At 47.5% G+C, this 24,906-nt stretch overlaps 1 protein-coding gene and 2 long non-coding RNA genes across 25 annotated transcripts in view; 1 reads left to right on the plus strand and 2 right to left on the minus strand.

Moving 5' to 3' along the window:
* The window catches only part of KIAA1217, a 377,430-nt gene that overhangs the window by 301,138 nt on the left and 51,386 nt on the right, over positions 1-24,906 (plus strand). For 21 of the 22 annotated variants that reach the window (XM_082742072.1, XM_082742091.1, XM_082742090.1 and 18 more), the window contains one exon: positions 15,056-15,888. In XM_082742072.1, the coding sequence (XP_082598198.1) occupies positions 15,056-15,888 (833 nt within the window). Of the gene's footprint in view, positions 1-10,820; positions 11,037-15,055; positions 15,889-24,906 lie in introns of those variants that run through there. The other variant, XM_082742076.1, reaches the window with a different exon arrangement.
* On the minus strand, positions 1,535-4,223 carry LOC309870077. Its single transcript, XR_014314477.1, has 2 exons — positions 4,157-4,223; positions 1,535-4,126 (listed from the first exon to the last, which is right to left on the minus strand). It is a non-coding gene; the product is annotated as an uncharacterized lncRNA (long non-coding RNA).
* On the minus strand, positions 6,537-10,659 carry LOC309870066. Of its 2 annotated transcripts, XR_014314463.1 has the most exons (3): positions 10,496-10,659; positions 9,882-10,009; positions 6,537-9,037 (listed from the first exon to the last, which is right to left on the minus strand). It is a non-coding gene; the product is annotated as an uncharacterized lncRNA (long non-coding RNA). The 2 variants fall into 2 exon arrangements; XR_014314464.1 differs by lacking the exon at positions 10,496-10,659 and having other exon boundaries at positions 9,882-10,466.

Consider the following 24,906-nt stretch of genomic DNA (forward strand, 5'->3'; position numbering starts at 1 on the left):
AGCATTAAATGGGTAATAGCAGTGCGAGGAAATAGCCAAAGCGGGGGATGGTAGTATCTTGTTATTGAGTGAAGTGTAAAAACCCAGGCTTTAAGACAAAAGAGCAGTCTGGGGCTTGTGAAGACTGAGCAAAATGTCACTAAGGATTGTGTCATTGAGAAAAATGAGCCTTGATGATGTCACAATCAAAACTAATGCTTGTTTAAGGGTTCTCAAGAACTCCAGCACTTTCTTTTGGGGCACAAAAGAAAAAATGTTCATTGAAACATTTCTGTGCAGATTTATTTATCTGAGGCCTGTCCCCACAAAAGGTGTGAGGACCCAGCGTGCGTTTGTAGCTGGAGGGTGCTTTCTCTTGTTGGGCCAGCACTCCCTGCATATTGCTGAAATACAGAAAATACGTTTCCCTCAGTTGGTTGATCGATACGTGCACCTGATTTCTTTCTTTACATTTTTTTCCTTTTCCTGTGAAATCCAAGTTCATGGCCTTCCTTGTTCTGATTTCACTCTGTGAACCCGTACGTTTTCACTTGCCCTTGATATCACAGGAGGGGCTGCCAAACAAAAACCCAAACAGCAATAAGACGTCATAATGATGTCAGTGATGAGATAATTCGGGATGAGAGGGACCTGCTTGACCTTCGGTGCATGTTTTTTTATAAGGCACAGGCCTCCGAAGCGATGGGTGTCACGGTCAAGGTCTGATCACTTCATCTAGGAGGAGAGCGTCAAGGACTGCTCCTCGCGCCGACTTACCAAGAAGGAAGGCGACGGATAGAACATTCCGTCCGTGGCGGACTCCTCACAGGAAGGACTGACGGAACATTCTGGATACATATCTACACAGTGGATACCATCTTTGCTCGCCTTTAAAAGCAAATCTAAAAATATATTTCCTAGCAGCTGTGTAACGGCAAAACAAAAAACTCTGCTCCAGCAGCGCAAATTACTTACCAGATATCTCCAGGGTTCTGATCTTAATGCTTCAGAAATTTCCTTTAGATTTTATTGTATATATTTAGACCAAGGAGCCTATTAGCTTGCGATCTGGGCGAACCTCTGCGTTCTCATGAAAATGAGAAATGCGCCACTGCTGGCAACCTAAGGCTATAATTATGTTAATCTGACCATTTTAAGGCTGAAATATGTTGTTTTAAAATGTTTCTGTATTTTTATTATTCGTAACAATGATCTGAAGAAATTTCGTGAAATGCTAATAAGTTTCTATTCAGTATCGCTCTGTGACTAGAGCATGAGAATGAGTCAAATGTGGCATTCTGATATTTTTTAATTTTGACGGAAAATTTTTATCCAGAGATAATGTGTTTCTATAGATAGTGCATCGTAATAATAGAAGAACCACCCAGACCTTTTTTTTTGCATTTTAGATGTAGATACAGTGAACGTATATGTAAGGCCATCGTGACATAAAAGTTCAGTAACAACATTTCTACATTTACATTAAATCACACTTTGCAAAAATAAATAGGCAAATACATAAATAAATCGCCACACTTTGCTATATTTAAAAAAAAAAAAAAAAAAAAAAAAAAAGGAGGGAGAGAGAGAAAGAAAAGCCAGAAACAATTTTTTGAGCATTACGGCAAGGTAGATGTTTTCTATCAAGGAACTATCCTAAAGCACACAGATTTTGCTCTTTTTAATATAAATGTGGGGCAGGACTAGAGTGGACAGTGTAACTGGAATTCTAAGAGCATCCAGAAACTTGTGTTCAGCCTTACCCTCACCAACCCAAACTTCTATTCGGGCGCTAAGCATGTTTCATTCCCGGAGAGAGGCACTCCCAGGTGCTAAGACGGGAAAGGAAGAAGGACCTGACGCAGAGATGTGGGTCATCGCCCATCCCATAATTTTTGGAAGTAATTGACATTTGAGTATACCTTTCATATCCATATAAAGGGGACTGGAAATCTTTTATCTAGCCTGATCTGGCTTCAGAATCGCCAGTTCATTCAGGAATGGGAATGAGGAAAACCACTTTCTTGCATGGGAGCCTCCAGCCTATATCTGAACCTTTTTCTCAAGGATATGTCTTTGGAATATAGTACAGCATGGCTTTCCTGCTTTCAGAATCCACTCTTTCTTCCGGTGAGCTCTTAGCATCTCAAAAGGAGGAGGGTGTCATTCTCATCACATTCCTATGAATATATTAAAGTGAGTAGTATCCATTCTATTCATTTTGCTCTCATTTGAGTGAGCCCACGAACGCTTATGGGCGATTTTCCTAAGAATCCATGCTGGTCGCAATTCTCTGCATGTGAAGTCATGCAAGAGTAATTCAGCTCACTGGGTGCTCACAGAACTGGGCGGGTGGGCACAGAAGGTATTCCTGGAGCCACAAAGCGGCAGAACCAGACGCTCAGAAAAGTCCAGAGAGACCCACGGTCACGGCAGCGAGACCACAGACAAGGAACTCCTCAGAGGAGAAATCCTCTTTTCTTTTCTTCATCCAGCGCTCGTCCCTCCACAACCCCCCGCCTTCCTTGGCCACCATGGTGGGGAGCAGTGCTGATGGAAGAGCAAATTCTGGGAGGAGGCAGCCGGTTTGTGGAGTGCAGTCCGTTGAGGGTGAAGTGCAGAAGTTGAGGGTGAAGGTCATCAGAATGAAGCCAGTGTCTCGGGGTGCGGGCACGTGTTGTAAGAAACTCCCTCTGTCTCTTCATTGACCCATGTCTTCCCATCCTCTCTGGAAGAAACTGGGTCCCCGTGTCGCTTTTCAAAGAAGGAAGACAAGTAAGAGAAAGGGAATACCAAGAAGACAACGACTGCGGCTGGCCTGGCCCGTGGGGGGCGATGGGCCCTTTTGGAGTCCACCTGGAGCTTCTTTCTCCTTGACATGAGTTGGAAGCTCTGGCTGCCGAGTCACGAGCTTTGAGAGGCTCTGCAGGTGACAGAACATCTTCACCAGCTTTACTTCTTACGCGACAGAGGATTCTTTCCTTCCCGTGTTTTGGGCAGGGGGACACCTAGATTGTGCCCGCCCCCTGGCCGGAGGTGGGCACTTGGTCACCTGGACGGTGATTTCTTGGATGCAGGGTCACCGAGCTGATAGCCCTACGTTTGTTTCTTGGGAGCTACCCAGATTCAGGAGTGCAGGGCTGTCCTCGAGGGAGGAGTGCTTCAAGTCCCGCCGTCCTGGGGACACGGGGCTGTGGGGGGAGCAGCTCTCATGTCCGAGGAGCAGGTTGCTGGCAGTGTTGGAAGCGAGTGGGGAAGCAGTGGCTGGCTAACCTCCCCCAGCTGTCGGGCAGGGCAAAACCGGGCAGGGCGGGGGCCGAGAGGCCTGCCAAGCCCAGCCTCGGGGTATGCACGACTCCCGAACTGCTTGTCTGGGAAGCTGTCATTTCTCCAAATAAGGAGAAGTGGTGGTTTTGCTGACCATCTCAGATTTCCGAGCCGTGTCCACTGGCTTGCTGGCTGGCTGACTGAGTATTTGAACTGAAAACACAAAAGTATTCCTTTGAAATGGAGCACTCTGGTGGGGCTCATGGCTGTCCTGGAGTCATCACGTGGAAGGTGGTGGCTCCCCACTTCGGTAGATCACCTTAGGAGGGTCTGGTCTAGGTTACTGTTCTCTTGTGTCTCCGTAACCTTCAATACAGATGACTCCGTTCCGTTATTTCTGAGCCTGATTTGAGACGGGAAGAACTGATCTTTGTGATCTTGACCCACTGCCTGTCTTTGAAGAGCGTTCAAAGATAAGCCTCCGCACTTGATTTCTTACCGCGACAGTGTTAAGATTTTTCTGGCACTTCACAGATCCTGGCCCAGTTATCTGCCTTCGGGCAGGACCCTTGACCTCACTGGGCCCCAGTTCCTCATCTGTAAAATGGGGATTATAATGTTTATCCGATGGGAATCTGCCGGGAATTCAATGAGGTGATGTCAGACCGCATTTAGTAACTAGGAAATCTCCGAACATACTAGTTCCTTGTTCACTCTCCATCTTCTCCGGGTAGATTTAGATGAAAATAGTTACAGAGAGTTTCTAGGTAGTTATCATCACCACCCAAAGTTTAACAAGGTCAGCTTTCAGAATTAGGATTTAACCAAACCCCTCTGCTCCCTAGAGCAGTGGTTCTTGAAGAAGCTCTAGAACCCACAGCTCAGGGGCACCTGGGGGCCCATCCGACACTCCGTATGTGGGGCCCCTTCATTCGTGTCTGAGCAAGTACTCGGGGGGATTCTCATGCATGTTGACCTTGGAGAACCCTTTGCTGTTTGGGTCAGAGGCCTACCTGTTCCTCCAGAGCACCTGGCATCTCCCACTCTTGTCTCCAATCGTGCCTTCCTTCCTGCCCGGACTACCTAGCAAAGCAACCTTTTTCTTGCTTATCTCCTGAAATTCTGCTCATAATTTATGGATTCCTTTAAATCTCACCTTTTCAGAAAAGTGTTCCTCCACTCTCCAGCCGGAAGGCTCTCACTCTGGAGCAGATTCTGAGAGTGTTTGTGCATTGCACTCCCTTAACACTTGCCAGAGTTATTCCTGCTTTGTCTGATTTTGAATATTCATGTACGTGCCTCATTATCCCTACTAGAATGTAAGCTCTTTAAAGGTAAGAAGTCTGTCTTAAAGATCCTCGTTCCCTCATTGGCCTTAACCCTGGGCTTTTAGGCCTAGTAACCATTCCGTGGATGCAGAGAATGTGATAGTTGAGACTCACTCTAGATCAGACTTCTGGTTTATATGTATTGGGAACCTGATGCTAACATCCGCATCGGAAGACCGGTTCCACGGAGCTGCATGGACCGTGGGAAGACTCCTCAAATGGGGGGAGGGGGCAGTAATAAAGTTTAATAATAATAATGTAATAAATCCTCACAGTGGCAAGGCTGGGGCCACTGGCTTGGTCCCAGAATAGGTGTTCTCGTGTTTTTTTTTTTTTTTTAAACACTTTCTTTTTTTTTTTTTTTTTTTAAAGATTTTATTTATTATTTTGACAGACAGAGACCAGAAGCAGGCAGAGAGGAGGAAGCAGGCTCCCTGCTGAGCAGAGAGCCTGATGCGGGGCTCGATCCCAGGACCCTGAGATCATGACCTGAGCCGCAGGCAGAGGCTTAACCCACTGAGCCACCCAGGCGCCCCGCTCTCGTATTCTTTGACTCAGACTCCCATCAGACCCAAGGAAAACAGATGTGTTTTCAAAGGTCTATTCATTTAGTTTATAAACTCAAACCCTTTTCGATTCTTTCCTAACTACTGGGAACTGGGAAATGGTTGGGCCTCTATAATTACACAACAAATGGCAGAGATTTTCAGTCTGACACGAGAGAAGTTTCCCAGCTCACACACTCGACATACCTGGGATACCTATGGAACTTCTTTCGGTTTTGAAAGCCACTGCTCGGAGGAGCACACTTGGCTCTTCTGAACCCAGGAAGAATGGGCACATGGGCTACTTTGATCTGGATCTGCGTTGTTGTTTTTTCATGTTTATTTTGAGGAAAAAATTGAGCTTGGTGGCCTTGTGAATTACTCTCCTCCAGCGTAATCCTCTGGGGCTCTCCCCTCCCGTGCTCCTTGCTGCTTTGGACACATTAGCTAATATTGTTCAGCCGAAGGTCAAAATAACAGCACAGCTGAACAACGTCTCATCAGAGGCGACCTGTAAAATCCCTCTTTAAACTCGCTCCACTGACATAACCCACCTCGTGTTGTGCGCTTGTTCTAGGACTGGGTCAGAAAGCCAGCACATGTCCCTCTTTGACTGACATGAAAACAGGCAGGGGGCAATGCCAGCAGAAGGGCCATGATTGTCACCTGAATCCACAGGGTTGATTTCCAGAGGAGCAATGAGGAAAGAAAGAGGTGCGGAGGGACCCTGCGTAGACCCCAAGAGGTGACACCCAAGAGGGAACACGGGGTGTTGAGACACAAGGACTGCTCGGACCCCGCCGCGGGAGCCCTGGGATGTGGCAGGACAGCGACAGACCGGGAATGAAAGACCATTTGGTTTCCAGCTTGGCACCCACCACCCATCAATGTGTTCACCACCATTTTCTCCACTGAAAAATGCCCACCCTTAAGCGGCGGCTGCAGAGCCCAAAATCCGACCAAGATTGTCGTCACTTTGCTGTTTTCAGTTCAGATGGGATGAGGCATTGTTACATCATCCAACTGCAATTTTTTAAAAAAACGTCTTACACTGTGGTGACCATCCTAAAGCTATGTAGTGTTGTATCCACCTTTTCCACTTAATAACGCAATTGACTTGATCAGTTTCCCTAATGAAAGGTTAGAGGGGCGGAGGATATGGTGACAGATACAGTGACAGAATTGTAGTGCCGCCTCCAAGGGGTGCAGTTCCAGGAATGTCACAGACATTTTGTCCTGTAAGTAATCTGGCATCTGCGACAAATGAAAGTGTGTGTGAGTGTGTACATGTACATATATACATGTTTACACATATATAACTCGTGGCATAATGATAGCTTCATCTACATAATTAGCCATACAGAATATTTTGGTATATGTCAGTGTAATATATATAAACATGATACATACTAACATGCATGTAACTGATTTTTTAAAAAGATGTATTTATTTTAGGGAGAGAGTAGAGGGGGCAGAGTGAGAGGGAGGGAAGCAGACTTGCGGCTGAGTGGGGAACCCAACTCGGAGCTCCATCATGTGACCCTGAGACCGTGACCTGATCCAAATCAAGAGTCAGTTGCTGAACCAACTGAGCCACCCAGGCGCCCCAACATGTAACTTATTCTGAGGCAAGTAGGTAAAACCTAATCGTAATCAAGAGAGCATCTGGCTAGTTAGATGCTAAGCCTGCTGAGACGTCTTGCTGTTCCTTTCCTTTGCTGTGGAAATCGGGGTCAGAGACGGACGCAGATGAGGAACATCTCCCACAGAGTTCAGTGCCCTGCACACTGAAGGTCAGAGCTCAAGCAGATGAGCCCTCAGTAATCCCTGCAGGAAGGGCCTCGTGGGGCAGGAGTCCTCACAGAGCAGCGCACGGTATCCTGGAGGACAGGGGGTTTCACACTGTGGAACTGTGGAAGAAGCAGTAATAAAGTTTAATAATAATAATGTAATAAATCCTCACAGTGGCAAGGCTGAAGATGGGCATTCTTAGTGCCTCCCTGCTTTGTCGTCATGTGACACGGGGGAAGCTTCTTTCTTTTTTCCTTTCTTTTTTTAAAGATTTTATTTTTAAGTAATCTCTACCCCCAGTGTGGGGCTCGAACTCATGACCCTAAGATCAAGATTCTCCATGTTCCATTGACTGAGCCAGCCAGGCGCCCTTGGGCAACGTTCTTAACTCCTTACACTTCCATTTCCTAACCCATCCGGTGGGGATAGGAACGCCTGATCTGTGTATTTCACGGAGTTCAATTGGAAGCCCTGTGTGAGCTGCAAACTGCGGGTGTTTATCGTGGGTATGTGTGTGCCTCACCATCCAAAATCCTTTATAGAATAAGAAACGTTGCCAGTAAACAAAGCGATGTCTTACATATTGCACAATGCATGTTGACAAGCTAAGTAGGAGTTTAGAGAACAGTCATAAGAGGAAAAATAAAATCGAAGGGACTGAAAAGTTGTATTTGGGTGACAGAAACGACATAACCACTAACAAAAAAAACCATAACCACAGAAGCTCCAAAAGGGAGTCCTGTATAAAAGACCGGTGTCCGTACAGGCACCTGCAGGATGTGCAGAGACAGGGCGAGAAGACGGGAGAAGTTACTTGCACTATCTGTTACAAGTGGTAGAAAGAAGATACGCTTTTACAAACTGTAGCTATTTTAGGTACAAAAGGAGGTTGTCCTTGGCCTGGAGGATACAGGAGTATACCAGAACAAGATTGAGTATTGGTGAGAGAAGCACATTTTTCTTTTATCTGTCCTGCAGCTCCCCACGGTTACTGACTGTGGCTTGGAAGTTAAATGATTTATTTAACATTGCTTAAGTCTGTTCCAGACTCGGATCTTTAATCAACGTTGGGCACAGCGTTAAGTCAGTCAGGCCTGTAGACTGGAGAGCTCAGCAGAGTTTCTCCTGTCAAAATATTTGTGGGAATAACGCTCATCTTAAATATAGCCATCAGCTAACCACTGACTGGACCATCTCTTTCCTGAGAATTAAATAATTTTGGCAACAGTCTGTCTGTCTCGTGTCTGGGAGACATTCCATTTATGATCAAATGAAACATTAATAGTTTCACTAAGACCTCACAAATGACCGTCTGTCCAGTTTTAACAGCATAAGCAAGATGAACTTGAGATTTTCCTACATCATAATTACTTCCCTTCATGGTGCCGTCTTCGTGCTTATAAGCTCATTCTAGATTTCCTTTTATCCTATGTAATTTTTAAAAAGCCAATAAAGTAATGAATGAGAGAGAGGAAATAGAAATAAATTTCACAAGACCGTTAGCCTTACCAGAGCATAAACATTATTTCCTGTTGAGGTAATGCAGAATATTTACTAGCATGTTCTTTTTTAATACTAACTCAAAAGAAATAAATTATTTCTACTTTGCTTATAGTGCCAGTTAATGAAAGGAGGAAGGAGAATCGATAGTAGAACACTTAATACACCGCTGGGAAGAAGAAATTCTCAGAGACCGTAGCATCCCAGGGTCGGTCGCGCAGAGGAGGGTCTGGTGAACAAAGGACCCAGCGTGCGGAGAATTAGTGGTTGGCCGCACCCAGATTGAGCCAAATTTCCTGGTGAGCTAGGCTGAATGAGCTGTTCTCTGGAGAGCACGAGCCAGGCAGGTGAAGCCGAGTCCTGCCCAGCCCCAGCATATGGCTTCGAAATTAGCCTGCCCCGTTCCTAGGCGGGGACTCTAGGACCTCAGGATGGTGACATCCCTCCCTCCACAGCTTCCCCCCAAACCCTCAGCCTCTAGCATGACCTGCGTGCTTCTTTCCAGAGGGCATAACGCATCCTGATTCGCCACAGGGTTGGGCCAGCTTTCCAACTCCCGGCTGGGAATTACAGCTCTCCTAATGACGAAGCCAGGGGTGTCGTCTCCACACTGTTGCTCCGAAGCATCTAGAAATTGAAAGGAAATTGCTCTGAACAGGTCAGGAAGGGGGAGATGGGAGGGGCAAACCAGACCTTCTCTCACCTTGCACCCCCCTGACTTGCATGGTAACCAGGTCAGCCGAAGCCACCTGTCTCTGCTGCGGTAGGTGGGGACTCCTGTGTTGGGTCTGGCGTGTCACACATGGCGAAATGGCAGTGGCCATCGTGTGCCATAACATAGGGTCTTCGGGGATAAGTTAGGGATGGGATCGTGGCTAAAGCAGACAAGGGAAGACCAACCCTGACACCCCCTTTCCTGGAAAGCGTGTGTTTGAAGAAACCAAACCTGCCAGATGTGTGCCAGATGCGTCAGGGGCTGACGGGGTGTGCTTCCCGTCCTCTGGTGAAAATAACAAACCCCGCCCGGGCTGATTAGATTAAAAATCGAAACAAGGGTTTTCACATCCCTTCTCCTCCTTCCCGACCTCTTACTTAGGTGGCATCTGTTGCAACACTTTGTCCAAACATTGTTTCTAATGAGACGTCGCAGGAGGGGGACGGTGTCGTGCGCTCCGCGGTCCCTCTTAATAACCACAGAGCATTTGGACGGCGGTAAACAGTTGTTGAAGAAAGCCTGCCACGCTGACGGGATCTGAACCTGGGAGACGTCATGGAATTCTCTGGGTCAGCAAAACAGCCTCTCCAAGCCTTAAAATCTTTGAAAAATGCCCAGGCTTCCCAGAGCGTGGCCGTGGGGCATGGCGCAAGGCCTGGCATCGCCCGTTTCTCGTCCCCGTCTTCCCACTCGGGTAGCTGCTGCACTCGGTCCCCGAGGGCTCAGAAAGCACGGGGGTGATTCAACAGAGCCTACCTGCGAGCTAAGGAAATGCTTTTCCTCCCTCGCCTTTTGTCAGTAATGCCTTGTTAATTCCTGTCCTTTGCTCGGCACCGCACAAGCCACTTCTTGTCGGGAACACACACCTTCTTGTGCCCGCTGCCCTGCAAGGGAACAGCTGCGTTGACATCAGTTGCCAAAGGAGAGGGGGGTGATCCCTGGAGACGCCTGGGCCTCTCCTCCTCCGCCCTGTCGAGGGTGGGGCCGAAGGGCTGCGGCTTCCCTTCTCGAATGCCCTCTTGGCGTCCGTTGGTCAGTCCTCCCTATCTGTCCCTCTCCTCCCAGGTACGTTTCCCAGAGCGATCGCCGTGGTTGCTTTGCGTGGGTGCTGCGTGGGACTGATGCATGGCCGGCACCCAAAGTTCAGCTCGGTAGAACCAGGCTGGTTAATTAATACACAGCCTCCTTAATCACCGTTCTGTTTTCTTTCTGCTGGTCTAAACCAGGGAGAGAGGCTCCTGTTTTCCTCTGCTCACCACTCCGCCGACTTCTAAAGTCTGGCAGCGGGATGAGCGTTGGGTGCTGGTCTCCCCAGATTTTCCCAGCAGAACACAGTCCGAGAGGGGGCCCAGTGTGGTGAAGGAGCATACCGAGTTTTCCTGCCAGCTTTGTGGTGGCTGGTTGTCTGTCTGCGAGGGATCCTGTTTGCCTGGGTCAAACCTAGTTTGTGGTATTTCCTTCGCCGTTAACCCATTTACCTGGGCCTCCTAGGGTTTGTTCGTTGGTGTGTGTTTTCCATGTAAGCAATTGTTAAAGGCCTGAGTCACCCGTGAGGTCGCCTGTGGTTGGATGTGAGCTGAGGTTACTCAGTGACTAATTTCCAAGGGGAGGAGAAATTGGCTTATCATGGGGAGGACTACTTTTCATCCACGCCTGTGACGGCCTCGCTCAGAAGACGAGGGTGGGGGGAAACAAGATGGTCTTCAAGGGTGGTAAACACTCAAGCTGGCAACATTTTAGGATCTGTGGCCTTTGCGATTTCTTCCCTGAAGAGAAAGCTGTCTAAAATATCCCAGTGTGGAACGGAGGATTTGGATGAAGCCAGCAAACAAAGGACTCGCGTAATTGGGAGCTGAGCCAATTTGCTTTTTTCCACGGCGTTAGTAGTACAGGTGATTTCCTTAAGACAAAGTAAGTGGCTTTAATTCTCTGAGGATGGAAGAGTCTCCCGAGAATCCTTTTCAGTTTTGTGCGTTTCCTTCATTGTGTGGTCTGACTGAGTGGTATGTTTACAAATTCTAGACTTGGAGTGGTGGGGTTTGAAATACAATAAACTGTGCATAATACTCCCTTTCCGCAGAGAATATGTATATTTTAAGTAGTCCGCGAAGAGACGTGATTACATGAGACAGTTTCCCAAAATGATTTGAAATAAACATTTTGCATGCTAGGTTTTCTTTTTTCTTTCCAGAAATAATTACAAGGTTTTTGCCCCGTCTTACCTTACATTCAAGAAACTTATAAATGAACTTATAAACTTATAAATGAGCTTAAAACTTGTAAATGAGCAACGTTTGATTTAACTCGCTGAGTTTTAGAGAAATGAGATATAGGTATAGGTAGGATTCCTAACTCAAATTTCAGAAAATTAATTTGACACTGCCCCAGATTTCATCGGGCCTCTAGGAAGTAGGGGCCAGACAGTTTACGGAGGTCTGTGCGGTGGGCAGGGACAGCAGCTCCCAGCCAGGACCACGGTGCTGAACTCTGTAAATGCCGCTGTTTACAGAAACTGGAAGTGCTCAACCAAGGGAAAGCCGGGGTTTGAGTGGTCATGGTGGGAGGGAGAGACCATGCCCACCAAAGGAGGTAAATGAGGGGCAACAGTCTAGTTCATACATTGCCGTTGTATCTAGAGTATCTACTCTAGATGAGCATTTTCTTTGTCTGGACCAAGGTTCAGACAGACAGATCTGTTTTGGATTCTGGTAAGGTGTTAAAAGAACCTTTATTCTTGGGTTTAGGTTCTGTTTTTCTTGCTATAAGATGACATTCTTGGGGTGCCTGGGTAGCTCAGTGGATTAAAGCTTCTGCCTTCGGCTCAGGTCATGATCTCAGGGTCCTGGGATCGAGCCCCACCTCAGGCTCTTTGCTCAGCGGGGAGCCTGCTTCCTCCTCTCTCTCTCTGCCTGCCTCTCTGCCTACTTGTGATCTCTGTCTGTCAAATAAATAAATAAAATCTTTTTTAAAAAATGAAATTCTTCAAGGCTCACATAAAAACATGAGTGTTGAAACCTTCTGGGACAGAAGTGTCAGGGACATAATGTATCCAGATATTTTGAGAGAGATGATGGAGATTAATGACATCAGAGACACTAGTGGGAGAAGGGAGGCAGATGGATTAAGGTGGGTAAGAACCGTGTGTGATGTGTGTGTGTGTGTGTGTGTGTGTGGTCAATTTATTTTACCTTTAAAGTTTGATATAATTTCCTCCTAAGAGCTCTGACTTGGAAGACTAGTGCAGGAAGAACTCAATATGCATTTAATGCCACTTCTGGACTCATTGGCCCAAAAAAGACCAGCTAGACAACAAAACTGTGTGGGTGCCTGATTCCAGGAAGATATCTCCATGGGAAGAACACTAGCATAGAAGGCTGGAACTTTTTGAAACTATGTATCATAGAATCTTAATCATCATGCTGATTGTCAACCAGACAGCGAAGTGTATGAAGTCCACCTTTTATTGGAATAGCAAGTGGTCTCCTTGGGAGATCACAGTGCAGCCTTGAAAAAGATTCTCTTTTCATCTTCCCATCCCTTCCGCCTCGTTTTAAGAGTGACCGCCTTTGGTTGCTCCATATCCTTTAGCATATGAACTGAGGTTTTCAGATTTGAAAGGTTCGCTCTCACTGTGGGTTGAAAACATCTTCCCACTGTGTAATGGAAACATCGCGTTGTCCTTCTTCTGGGCTCTCTGTAAAGCCGAGGATGAAATTATCATGGGTTCTTTTTGAAATTCAGTCCTGTAAAGTCAGTCATAGCTTGGCAAAGTAAGGTAAGAATTCTTTCAAAGGCTTCCAACCTCCAAGTCACCCTCCAAGGCAATGCGTCTGCCTGCATTGTGGGTGACTCAGGTGGACAGTGATTCTTTCAGTGACCCTGTTGGGTGACGGCAAGATTAATTTGAAGTGGACCAGGCCAAGGCCGATAAGAGCATTACCCTCAGATACATGATGCTAATCATGTATGGCTAGGATCCATCCTTGTTGGCTGAAGTCCCATTCTGGTTGGTTGGTACCCACATAATACTAGCTCCTGGATGGTAAGTACCTTGACTATCACCCACATTCCCCTATGAGTGCACAGTGCATCAGAATTATTAATTCTTACATTTCTTTCTGAATCCATCTACACACGATGTCAAGAAAGTCCAATGAGATTTTTTAAAAGATTTTATTTTTTTATTTGACAGAGAGAGAGGGATCACAAGTAGGCAGAGGGGCAGGCAGAGAAAGAGGGAGAAGCAGGCTCCCCGCCAAGCAGAGAGCCTGATGTGGGGCTCGATCCCAGGACCCTGAGATCATGACCTGAGCCAAAGGCAGAGGCTTAACCCACTGAGCCACCCAGGTGCCCCCAATGAGATTGTTTTGTATTTTATTTTACAAGCTCTATACTGTACCTCCTAACCGTTTCTTTTCACATTGCCAAACCTTTTTTTTTTTTTTAATATCCATGTAGGCATCTCTGTTATTTTAAAAGAAATTTACTCAACTTTTCTTTTCCTTTTTTATTTTTTTAAGATTTATTTATTTGATAGACAGAGATCACAAGTAGGCAGAGAGGCAGGCGGAGAGAGAAGGGGAAACAGGCTCCCCGCCGAGCAGAGAGCCCGATGCAGGGCTCGATCCCGGGACTCCGGGATCATGACATGAGCCGAAGGCAGAGGCTTTAACCCACTGAGCCACCCAGCGCCCCTCAACTTTTCATTAATTAAAATCAATTTTGTATTTCCTTTCATTAATATTCTTTATCCTTCTAGACAGTACTGTACGATTTAGATTCTTAATAGGTCTTCCTATTCTTTTGCCAAAAATGGGGGGGCGTTCACTGTGTGTCCATTGGGCTCAGTATCCCCCAGATTCTGATGCACCCTGAAGCCAGATAAAGAAGACTAACAGTTTGGATTATTATTTATCCTAAGTGGGTTGTAGACATTTGAAATCCTTTTTTTTTTTAATTGATACCAATAATGACAATAGTACCTACCATTTGTTGCACTTGATTTGCCTTGAGCACTGTGTTATGCTTTCTACACATATATGAATCTGTATGAATTGATCTTTACCTTTGTTTGGATCAAATCTTGCATTGCGTGGTCCGATGGCATGGAGAATTCGGCCAGATATGTGCTGCTGCCTAAGCCAGTCCCTCTTGTATTTTATGCTCTCTAGAGGCTTGCCTTGTGGACGATAGGAATAGAGGATGTGTGTAGAGGTCCGTGCAGATCTCCTATGGTTGTTTGGCCCTTGTGGAAGGAGAATCAGGTGTACCATCACACACTGACCTGCACTGTTTTCCCCCCCAAACCTCACAATGTTGAGCTCTCTAATGGTGTTTCTTGTGGTTGCAGTAGCAAGCGCCCACGAGTGTAGGGGCTTAAAACATCACAACTTCACTATCTTACAGTTGTAGACATCAGAGGTCCAAAATGGGCTTTACAGGCCAGTTTCAAAGTGTTGACAGTGACCATACTCTCTGTAAGCTCTCGGGGAGAGTCCATTTCCTTGCCTTTTCCAGCTTTTAGAAGCTCCCTGCCTCCCTGGGTCCCCTGGGCCTTTCTTCCATCCTCACAATCAGCAGAACATTTTCCAGTCTCTCTGTCTGACCCTGCTGCTGTCCTCACACCCCCTTCCCTAACTCTGACCCCTTCCTCTCTCTTTCGCATGTTGTGTGGTGGCATTGGGCCATCTGGATATTGGCCCAATACACTGGATATACTAGCTCAGTATTCTTACGAAGGAACATCTACAGGGTTCCCGTGGCCGTGGAAGGTGACGTACTTACGGGTTCCAGAGGTCAGAGTGTGGACATGCTGCCCAAGGAGGGGGCCGTTCGGCCTGTTGCCACGGGAGAGCCACGCTGTCACCCTGAGACAGCTCTAAAAACATGAGTATCAAAGGAGATTTTCTAACTTCTCGTTTTACTTTCAGATGCAGAGAGAAATTGTGTATGCACGAGGAGATGGCCCTGGTGCCCCTCGACCGGGATCCACAGCCCATCCGCCCCACGGCATCCCAAACTCTCCACCATCCACTCCTGTGCCCCATTCCATGCCTCCTTCCCCATCCAGAATTCCTTATGGGGGCACCCGCCCCATGGTTGTTCCTGGCAACGCCACCATCCCCAGGGACAGACTCTCCAGCCTGCCCGTCTCCAGGTCCATCTCGCCTAGCCCGAGCGCCATCCTGGAAAGAAGGGATGTGAAGCCCGATGAAGACATGGGTGGCAAGAACATCGCCATGTACCGGAACGAGGGCTTCTATACCGATCCTTACCTTTATCACGAGGGGCGGATGAGCATCGCGTCTTCCCATGGCGGGCACCCGCTAGACGTCCCCGACCACATCATCGCGTATCACCGCACAGCGATCCGCTCAGCCAGTGCTTACTGCAACCCTTCTCTGCAAGCGGAGATGCACATGGAGCAGTCGCTGTACAGACAGAAATCTCGGAAATACCCAGAAAGCCACCTGCCGACCCTGGGCTCCAAAACGCCCCCCGCCTCTCCTCACCGAGTCAGCGACCTGAGGATGATAGACCTGCACGCCCACCATAACGCCCACGGGCCCCCTCACACCTTGCAGCCAGAGCGGGCCTCCCCGAGCCGCCAGACCTTCAAGAAGGAGCCAGGCACCTTGGTGTATATTGAAAAGCCACGGACCACTCCGGGATTAGCCAGCATTGTGGACTTCGGCCCTCCTCTCTTGGAGAAGCAAGTGTTTGCCTACAGCACTGCTACCATCCCCAAAGACAGAGAGACCAGGTAAGGTGGTGAGGGCAGCCCAGGGTGGTCTGTGCCTGTGAGTGGTTGAGGCCTGCCCTGCAGGGTCAAACCAAGGGGACAGAGGTTGGCTGAGCCCCAAACCCCCCCCCCCCAGCAGCTGGGAGAAGCCACAGCTTCTGGGATCAAAGGCCATCCGGGTCTGCAAAGAGTTTCCGCATAGGTGGGGGTCGGGTGACGCAGGCCAACAGCTGTGACAAATGGGGGGCGGTCCGTGGGAGCGTGCGGAGCCTGGGTCTAACAGCAGCATCGTTAGTGTAAATCCAAACAACAGGAAAGAAAATGGTGATGAGCAGAAACCTTTTGGACAAATGGATCAGGAGCTCATGGTAATTGATCTGCCAGTGAAAAGAAGGAGAGGGTGGGTTCAAGTTTTAACTGTCTGAAATGGCAGTTTGTGTTTTCCTGTGGAGTGCAGTTCTGCTTTCTCATCTGGCCTTGGGAAATGGAAAGAATGTGTCAATGACTGTCATCTAGGGTGATAAAGCACAAATTTGCATGCGAATAGGATGGTTTAGATTTAATACTCAGGAGTGGTAACTGAGATCAGCAAAAATTTTTTAGGGAATGAGACACTCTTGAGTATTTCAATTTCTTTTCTCATCTACTCTTTTTTGGTGTAACTTACCAGCCTAGTCCATTTGAAAGACCCTCCAAATCTCGTATAATAATAGGAAAGCTAATTTTGATAGAGGGAATTTCTCTAGCCTAAATCGATTGAAAGAAGCCAACATAATAAAAATCTAGTCAAGAAATGGAGTCTGAAAGAGGTAAGCGTTTTAATCTGTTGTCATCTATGAATTCAAAAGGGGCATGAGAAATAAGATTAAATATTCAGGGAATCAGCAGTTTATTAGAATCACTCTTCTCTGTTTCTCGCCAAAAAGATAGTATCACCTACATACTATCAGCATCCCCATATTTTTAAAAGATTCATTTATTTACTTTAGAAGGAGAGAGCAAGCACATGGGGGGAGGGGCAGAGGTTGAGGGAAAGAATCCTGAAGCAAACTCCCCACTGAGCGTGGAGCCCAGCGCTGGGCTGGATCCCAGGACCCTGAGATCATCACCCGACCCAAAAGCAAGAGTTGGCCGCCCAACCGATTCTTCATCCAGGCGCCCCTCATCATCCCAGTTTACAGATGCAGAAACCGAGGCTCAGAGAAGTTAAGTCCTTCCTCAAGGTCACAGTACGTGGCATAGAACATCCGTATCTGTTAAAGAATCCTGACCTTTTACCACCGTGACATAGTCTGCCAGATGAGTGGGACCTGTGAGCCACACCTGCACCCAGCAGAGAAGTCAGTGTAAGGGTGAATTCTGAACATTTCTACCAGAATTCTTAAATTGTTTCAGGTCTAGATGCTACGCAACTGCTCCTGAAAGATATCTACAGTCATAAACGGGGTAGCATTTGCATAATTATGCTGCTAAATATATATCGGCCATTTAAAATATAACTGCCCTAGCTAGTATATTAGCACAAGTATGCAGCGATGGGGGAAGAAAAAGTATCTTTGATAGGCATTTATTTCTGAAAAATGAATGCAAGGACTACGTCAAAGAAAAATTTTTCAAAACAGGAGCGCCAGAAACAACTACCGAAGCACGAAATCAGAGCCCATTGTTTGCGCCAAAAGCCGGCTCTTATCTTAGATTTAATCTGTTTATTTTAAGAGTTCAGCCCCTACAAGTCTACCTTCATGGCTGTGGAGTCATATCAAGCGCCAAACCCATGTCTGTCGCCCTTTCAGAATATTAAACAGCAAATACATCTTGAAAGCGCTTCTTCTCCAAAACTCTCAAGTGACATTTTACATCTAAGATGTGAAGCTACAAAACGCAGGGGACTGAGAAATCCGCCGCACTCCTTTCTTTTGGACCCTGCTGGGTTCAGGTGCCGTTCCAAGGAAATAGCCTGGATAACTGCAGGATGTTTGAAATCAGAGAGAAAAATTCTTTCGTTCTCATCTGCACTTAGGAAACCTCCCATGGTAGCTTTTTGTCCATTCCTTTCCTTTTTTTTTTTTGGAACATGATTTTATAACTGCTCTATTGACTTGAAAATGAAGAGTTAAGGATGAAGTCATTTCATCTCGGTCCTTGTATGTAGTCGTGTGTCTTGATCGGATGCATTTGGCTTCTCTTGTCTTGCAAAGACACTTCCGGAAAGCATCTAGTGAGAACAAATTTTATATAGAAGATCTGGGGGTAGAGTCGTGTGTTTAGTAGAACACAGAGGACAGTAGGGCTCTCCTCCCAAGATGGCCATGGATTTGGGGGGTAGAGATGCAGGATACAGCCATGTCGACTTTTTTAAGACAGCAGTTTTCCTGTCTGCGCTTCTAGAAAGAAAAACGATCCCAAGTGAGAAGCTGGCTCTATCCAGATGAGTTCCCTTCAGCCAGGAGGCCAAGAAGAGAATGGTCCACATGGCTGTGAGGGAGTGCTGGGGGTTGGGGGGGTGGACAGTGTGTGACAGATGACTCAGTGTGTGAGGCTCTGTCTTCCCTAGGTTATAAAATTCCTTCATTAAATAGCATCGTTATTTCTATTCATGGCACATAAAGCAGCCCTCAAGAATTGTAAAAATCTAGGACATTTATGTTTTGCTACTTTCTATTTATAGTTTGGATCCTATAATGTAAAATATCTTTATTGAAATTCAAGAGTGCTCATCGCAAAGTGACTAAGAGCTCCCTTTCCAAATGTATAACAGATTCCTTCTAATGTAGTGTTGTTCAAGACATGGTAAACTTGAGCCGAGATCATATTTTTACATCATTCCACACCTACGATACCTAAATTCCACACGAGTCGAGAGTCCACTGGGGAGTAGATTCTCGCCTTGCCTCGGCGCCTCTGTCTGGAGAAAGAAAAGCCATGTGAGATGGCATCGTGATCTCTAAGAATTCCCCAGTTGAGAGAAGCAGAGGTCCCCGCCCGGGGCCCCTTAGAAGAGAAAAGAAACTTCTGTGTAGACTGAACAGTGCACGCTAACTGGTGTCCATTGTTATCACTTCATGTCACTTTTTTACTGGAGGAGGATTACGTGTTATTCTGCGGGTAGCTTCGAGGGGTGGAATGCCTCCTTGGTTGAACAGTGGATTGAGCGGAAGTCTGAATTCAGATTTATGTCATTGAAAAATGTTCACAGTGACTGGCAGACCTTTGAAGATTTTCGAACTATGCTTTATCCTAAAATTGAGGATTAATTTGTTTTCCTTTTTCCAAGCGCATATTCAAAAGTGAGCCGCATCAGAAGCCTCTTAAGTGGTTAGACTTCAGATCTTTCTAGAACGAGGTGTCTTACACTTTTGGCGCTTGTTGATATTTTGGGCCGGATGTTTTGTTGTTGGCTGGGTGGAGGGACTCTTTGTGCCCTGAAGGATGTCTGGTGGTGTCTCTGGCTTCTTCCCTGCTAGATGCTGAAAGCAAACTACCCCAGCCCCGCCCCTCGTAAGGACAGTCAGAATGTCTGCAGACATTGTCAATTGCACTTCGTGCGGGGGGGGGGGGGGTGCGGTGGTGGGGGTTAAGGGTTGGGGTCAGATGCAAAATGCCCCTGTCTGAGAAGCGCCGGTTCTCAAGGAAATTTGGACTTTTTCTGCTTAATGAAGTAGAGACACGGAAGAGTACCCCACACTCAGATAATGTAAATTGTGACATTCGTAAAACATGGATCTTGACAATCATTATCCCAGTTCAGCCCTTCACCTCTTGGTGAAGCACCTTCACTACCGTGAAAACCTGCTCTTACGACCTTTGATTCAGTCCATCCGTGATCAACCATTCACTGAGGGGCAGCAGTGTGCCGTGTTCATGAACGGGAACTCCAAAGCCAGACTTCCCGGGGTTCACATCCCGGTTCTGACACTGGCTAGCAGTGGCGACCTTTGACAGGTTACTGAACCTCTGCCTCAGTTTGCTTATCTGTAAAATAGGTATAATAATAACACCTACCTCATGGGCTGGAACAACTCGTTACAATTAAGAGCGTGTGTTCCACATGGCAAGGAGTTGTGTGTTTCTGCTTCGAACAAAGCACCCTACTACATGCTGCTCACCAGAGATCAGTATGGAGAGATGGCTAAGACCGGGACTGTGCCTAAAGAAGCAAGGAGACGGATTGTCAAGTGTACCCCCAGGAAGAACAAAAAGCAGGTGGGCAGGTGTGGAGAAAATAAAACTAAGTGTGAACAGAGAAGAGAATTAGCTGGGCTTAAAGATCCAAGGTAGAATGTTTAGAATATCAAAGCCACTTTAAAATCCAGTTCAGGAGAGCAGTTAGAGTTCCATCTCTTCTGGGGTCCGGAAGCAGAAAGACAAGCCAGGATTAGGACATCCTTTTAAATGCTCCTAAGCTATGTGAGTGATGACAGAGATGCCTGACCAGGAAACACCGACATTATTAGGTCATCGGTTTTGCTGCCTAACAGTGCCTGACTGATTTCGGCTCTTGTCTGAACTGCTTTCCCACGTAGCTCTAATTATGGATCAATAAATGTTTATGGAGCCCCTCTTAAGTGCTGAGCTGCAGACTTTACAGCATAGAGAGAAACCTCGATGTGGTCCCCACGCACAAGGGATGTAAACTAGGAAGACAGTCATAAAACATGAGAAGTATGATACAAGTGATGCCACGGTTAAGCAGAAGAACTTCTGAGCTGAAAATGCAGGCTAAAAACGGTTTCATAGGAACCACCACACCAGTAGGATTTCTCTCATGGGTGATGCCCAGGGGTGCTTTCCTGGTCACCTGAGGGTGACACCGTCTCCTAGCAAAGCAAAAGGGAACACACCATTCCAGGTCAGTGAGAGGGGGATGTGTCTCTCCCCGGGCGCTGGAGCTCCAGGGGGAAGATCTGTTCTGCACATCTCCACGTCCAGCCGGGAAGTCAGGACACGTTTCACTTGAAAACAATGAGGAACAATGATCGCGCTAATAATACCCTGTAGGTTGAAGAGGCTTCCGTGGACCAGCTGGAAATCTGGCCACCATCTATTCCAAGTACGGAACAATGAAAGTACAAGTAAACTTTTCAATTACAAGGCTGTCATAATCTGGGGGACTGCTTGTACATAATTCATTCAAAAGAAGTGATACAGACAGTAATTGCTGTGAATTCAGAAAAAAAAAAAAAAAAAGAGCCCTTTCCCGAACTTGCGCTGGTCTGGGAGCTTTCGTGAGGATGTCGGAATGGACTGCGATTCAAGGGATATACACAATGAAACGAAAAGATGTCATTTGGAAAGACGGACTGATCTCTCTCTCAAATTTGCTGTTATTTCTGCTTTATGGTTCCAGACAAATAACACCTGCGCATGCTGTTCTGCTGGTCTCGGAAGCCAAATCGGTGTCAGTCCATCGAATTATTACTTCCTGCACAGGAATATAACGTCATGGTTAAGTAATATTTGCTTGTCGCTCCTTAGGCTGCCGGATTCAGGCGAGAGCTGACTGGTAAACATGATGCTTAACCATCGGACTAATTCGTGAAGCCAGTTCTGCTCTTACACAGGGATATCCTAGCAGAACTACCGGCGGAATGAAAGCTTCGAGGTCTGTGTTACCTTAAGCAAACCAGTTTCTCAAAAGGGAAAGCCATCCTCTGTCACTAATTAGATGACATTAAAATGCACCCCGTATCTCCTTTGAATAGTCACGAGGTGCTGTCAGTCCGGTGGCTTAGACCCAAAACCAGAAGCAAAGCCAGAGTGACCTAAATGCTGTGCGATTCAGATAATCCCCTTCCCTCGCCTTCTTCAAAGAGAAGAAGAATACACGTTTAGGGATGGGTTCTATGGCAGCAGCCGCTCAGTGTGGAGTCAGTGTGGTTCCCATCCGGCCTGAAGATGGGGTATCTCCCAGTTCCCCGATGGCCCAGGAACCGGGTAATCCCGGGTCCTCGTGATGTCCAGGCCATATTTGAGCCTCTCTTGTGACTGGTGGCCCATCCGTCTGGAGGAGATCGCGGAGATTTTACACTTGGCTTTTCTTGAGTTTTGGGAGTTTTATTTTTCACGAGTGAAGTGTCAAAAATTTCGCCAGGTCTAAGCATTAATTCAAACGTTCAAAAATGGCGGGTCTACAGAAGTCAGGATTGGCCACCACACTCGTGTAGGGCCAGCTGGTATGAGGAGTAAACCCCTCCTCGCCCTCCCCGACCATCTTCAGACATGACCCGGGATCTGAGAGGCCACTCTGCTCCTCGCTGACTTTACAGGAGAATCAGACAAGAGATTTCCCACAGAGCCTGGCGTTGGAGCTCTTCCAGCCAAATGATGTCGTTACTGTCAAACTGTGTCAATATTTTTTTTTTTTGTCTTTGTAATAAAAACAGTATGTCCCTCACTCCTCCAGTAAACACAGACATCTAAGAAGGACGAAATGCAAAAAGACATTAGGGAGGCCGGCTCTAGGAAACGCCTCCCTTCTATCTCCTGAGTCTGTCTTTTGAGTTCACCCTAAGGTTTTCTACATCAAAAGCAGGAGGAAGCAGAGAGCGTATTTCCACAGCTCCTGTAGGACCCCTCAAGAGACCCATCTCTCCATCACCTCTGACACCATCTCTTGTTGGAAGATCGGTGGCAGGCCCCGGTCAGGCAGTTGGAACACGAACGAACGGCTCTTCGTACCGGTTTGTACCTGTGCAAAATCTGCAATGTCATTTCCAAAAGCATGAAGATGAAACATTACCTACCCTCAGGGAGGAGAAAGAAAATGCCAAGTAGGTGATTTCACAAGCCAGGGTGTAGGCTCATCCTGGGGAGCGAAGGTTCTCACCTCCAGGGAAATGAAGCGCCTCACCCCAGGTGGTGAGTCACTGTCCTTGGGAGGTCCCCTGCCTGGCTAAGCCTCACTGCCCTTCGCGGTAATAGGGGGATGGTAGTATGACTTCTCGATGGTGCTTGAATGACATGGGCATACACTGGGAAGTGTTCTGTCAGAGCAGTGGGTGGCTCTGTTCCGTAGGGCCACTGGATCTGGCCCTTTGGATCTGAGCGACTGTGTCCTCACGCCTGATGTGGGCTGTATTCTGGTTCCAGCCAGTACAGTCTGCCCGGAAAGCAAGTTGTGAATCAGGTTAAAGGCTACCTGGAGAACTTCCTGGCGTTTTTGCTGTGCTGGGCAGAACGCTCTCGGGTGATCGGGCTCATGGGAGCGCGGAGCTGGGTGTGGCTGAGCTTAGCGTGACCTGCGGGGCCCGCCTTGCCCCTCCCCCCCCTTTTTTTTTTGGCTTGTCAAGATCACTAAACCAGAGGGAAGAGAAATGGTGGGACCTAACTAAGTTCCTTCCAACCAGAAAATTCTGTAATTCTAGAATCCTAAGTCTGGCCGCATTTCAGACATGGTATGCTCTTGGAGGGTTGGGCATAAGGAAATGGGCACCTCTGTTTCACAAGGGGTGCCAGGCTTTGCGGGCCCCATCTCCTCTGTGCGCTGAAAGTTCATTCAGCCTTTTACGTAACGGGTCACGAGCTCCTGGTTCCCTGGCTTCCTGTGTTTGAATGTGTTGGGCCTTGCCTACCTCCGGGACTTTGCACATGCTCTCCCTCTGCCTCGTGCCTCCTTCTGCCCGTGCGTGGTTATTGGCTCCTCACCGACGTCAGGCATTTACTCAACGCCGTCAGCTCAGTGAGACCTTTATTGGCCATCTACACACACACACACACAATAGTATAATTCAATAAAATACCTGTTTCTACACAAGAGTATACACCTATGTTTATATGCTTACATATATGTTTTTCTCTCCTTCCTTAGTTTGTTGTACCCTCCCCTCATAAGCTCCATGAGAGCAAGCCCTTTGCTTGATTCGCCGCTGCATCCACAGCTCCTAGGTCTGTGCCTGGCACACAGTCGATGTCGGAACAAGGTTTGTGGGATGGATGAAGTCCAGGGGAGGAAAGGAAGCCTCGTGCATCCCTCGTGTCCCGCAGGCGATAACGTATTTGCCTGTGCGCTTTCTCCCTCGCCCTCATCCCCGCGCCTCTGTGAGAGGACAGCCCAGGGGGACAGGGAAGGCTGTTGTTATCCTAGTTGGACGGTTGAGGAAGTGGAGACTCGGAGATGTTCGTGTTGTGACATGGGAGTGCAGCTTTGTCCCCCCGGTGGGCAGCTGCAGGTCAGCTCGGGCTCTCTGTGTCCAGAGAGGCTGTCCCGTCTCAGTTGTGCAACTCAGGCGTGACCGCTTCATTCATCCCGTACTTGGGTCAGAGGCCTTGGCGTCCTCTTGATTGGTCTCTCTCCCACTCCCCATTTGGACAACCAGAGAAGGCGTCCCTTACTCCAGCCCTCTTCCTCGAGCCTCCTGCTACCACACTGGTGGTGCCAGCTGCCACCCGTCTGCAGCGGTGGCCTCCGACCTGGTGTCCCTACCCGGTCCCCGCCCGCCTCTGGAGCCAGAGAACAAATCTAAATTAATGCCTGCTCCAGAATTGTTGCTTCCATTGAATGTTCTTAGTCTAATTCCACTGCCCTTGCCCCAGGACTCCCCTAGTGTGCTGTTCTTCTCTCTTTTCCTTCTGCTAAATCCTATTCTTTTGGGCTTCGTTCACGTGTCTCCTAATAGGAGGCATTGCTCTTCCCCAGCTGACACTGTCTGTGTCCGTCCTCCGGGGGCACCTGACCCCTAGGAGCACACGGACCTAGATCCCAGCTAGCTATGCCCACCCCTGCCCCACCCCCAGTTGGGTCATCCGAAGCCTGGGGTCAGCAAGAAAGACCAGTAGCATTTTCCCCCAGCACCTGTCATAGGGCTCACACTCAGTAGCAATCACGGAAGTTATTGGCAATCAAATGTCACTTGAGTCCTTTCGGGTAAATAGCAAGCTAATATGCGAAAAACTATTTATTCCAAGGAACACAGCATTCTCTTCACATCTCATCATGAGCTTTCATTTTCTTAGTGCCTCAGTGAATTTATAAAGAAAGATTAGAAATAGCTTCCCCCCACCCAGATCTTTATAAATGGGGCTTCATTTTTTGACTGTTTC

This window comes from Mustela nivalis, assembly GCF_964662115.1.
Source record: "Mustela nivalis genome assembly, chromosome: 7".
In the NCBI taxonomy this organism is placed as follows: Eukaryota; Metazoa; Chordata; class Mammalia; order Carnivora; family Mustelidae; genus Mustela; species Mustela nivalis.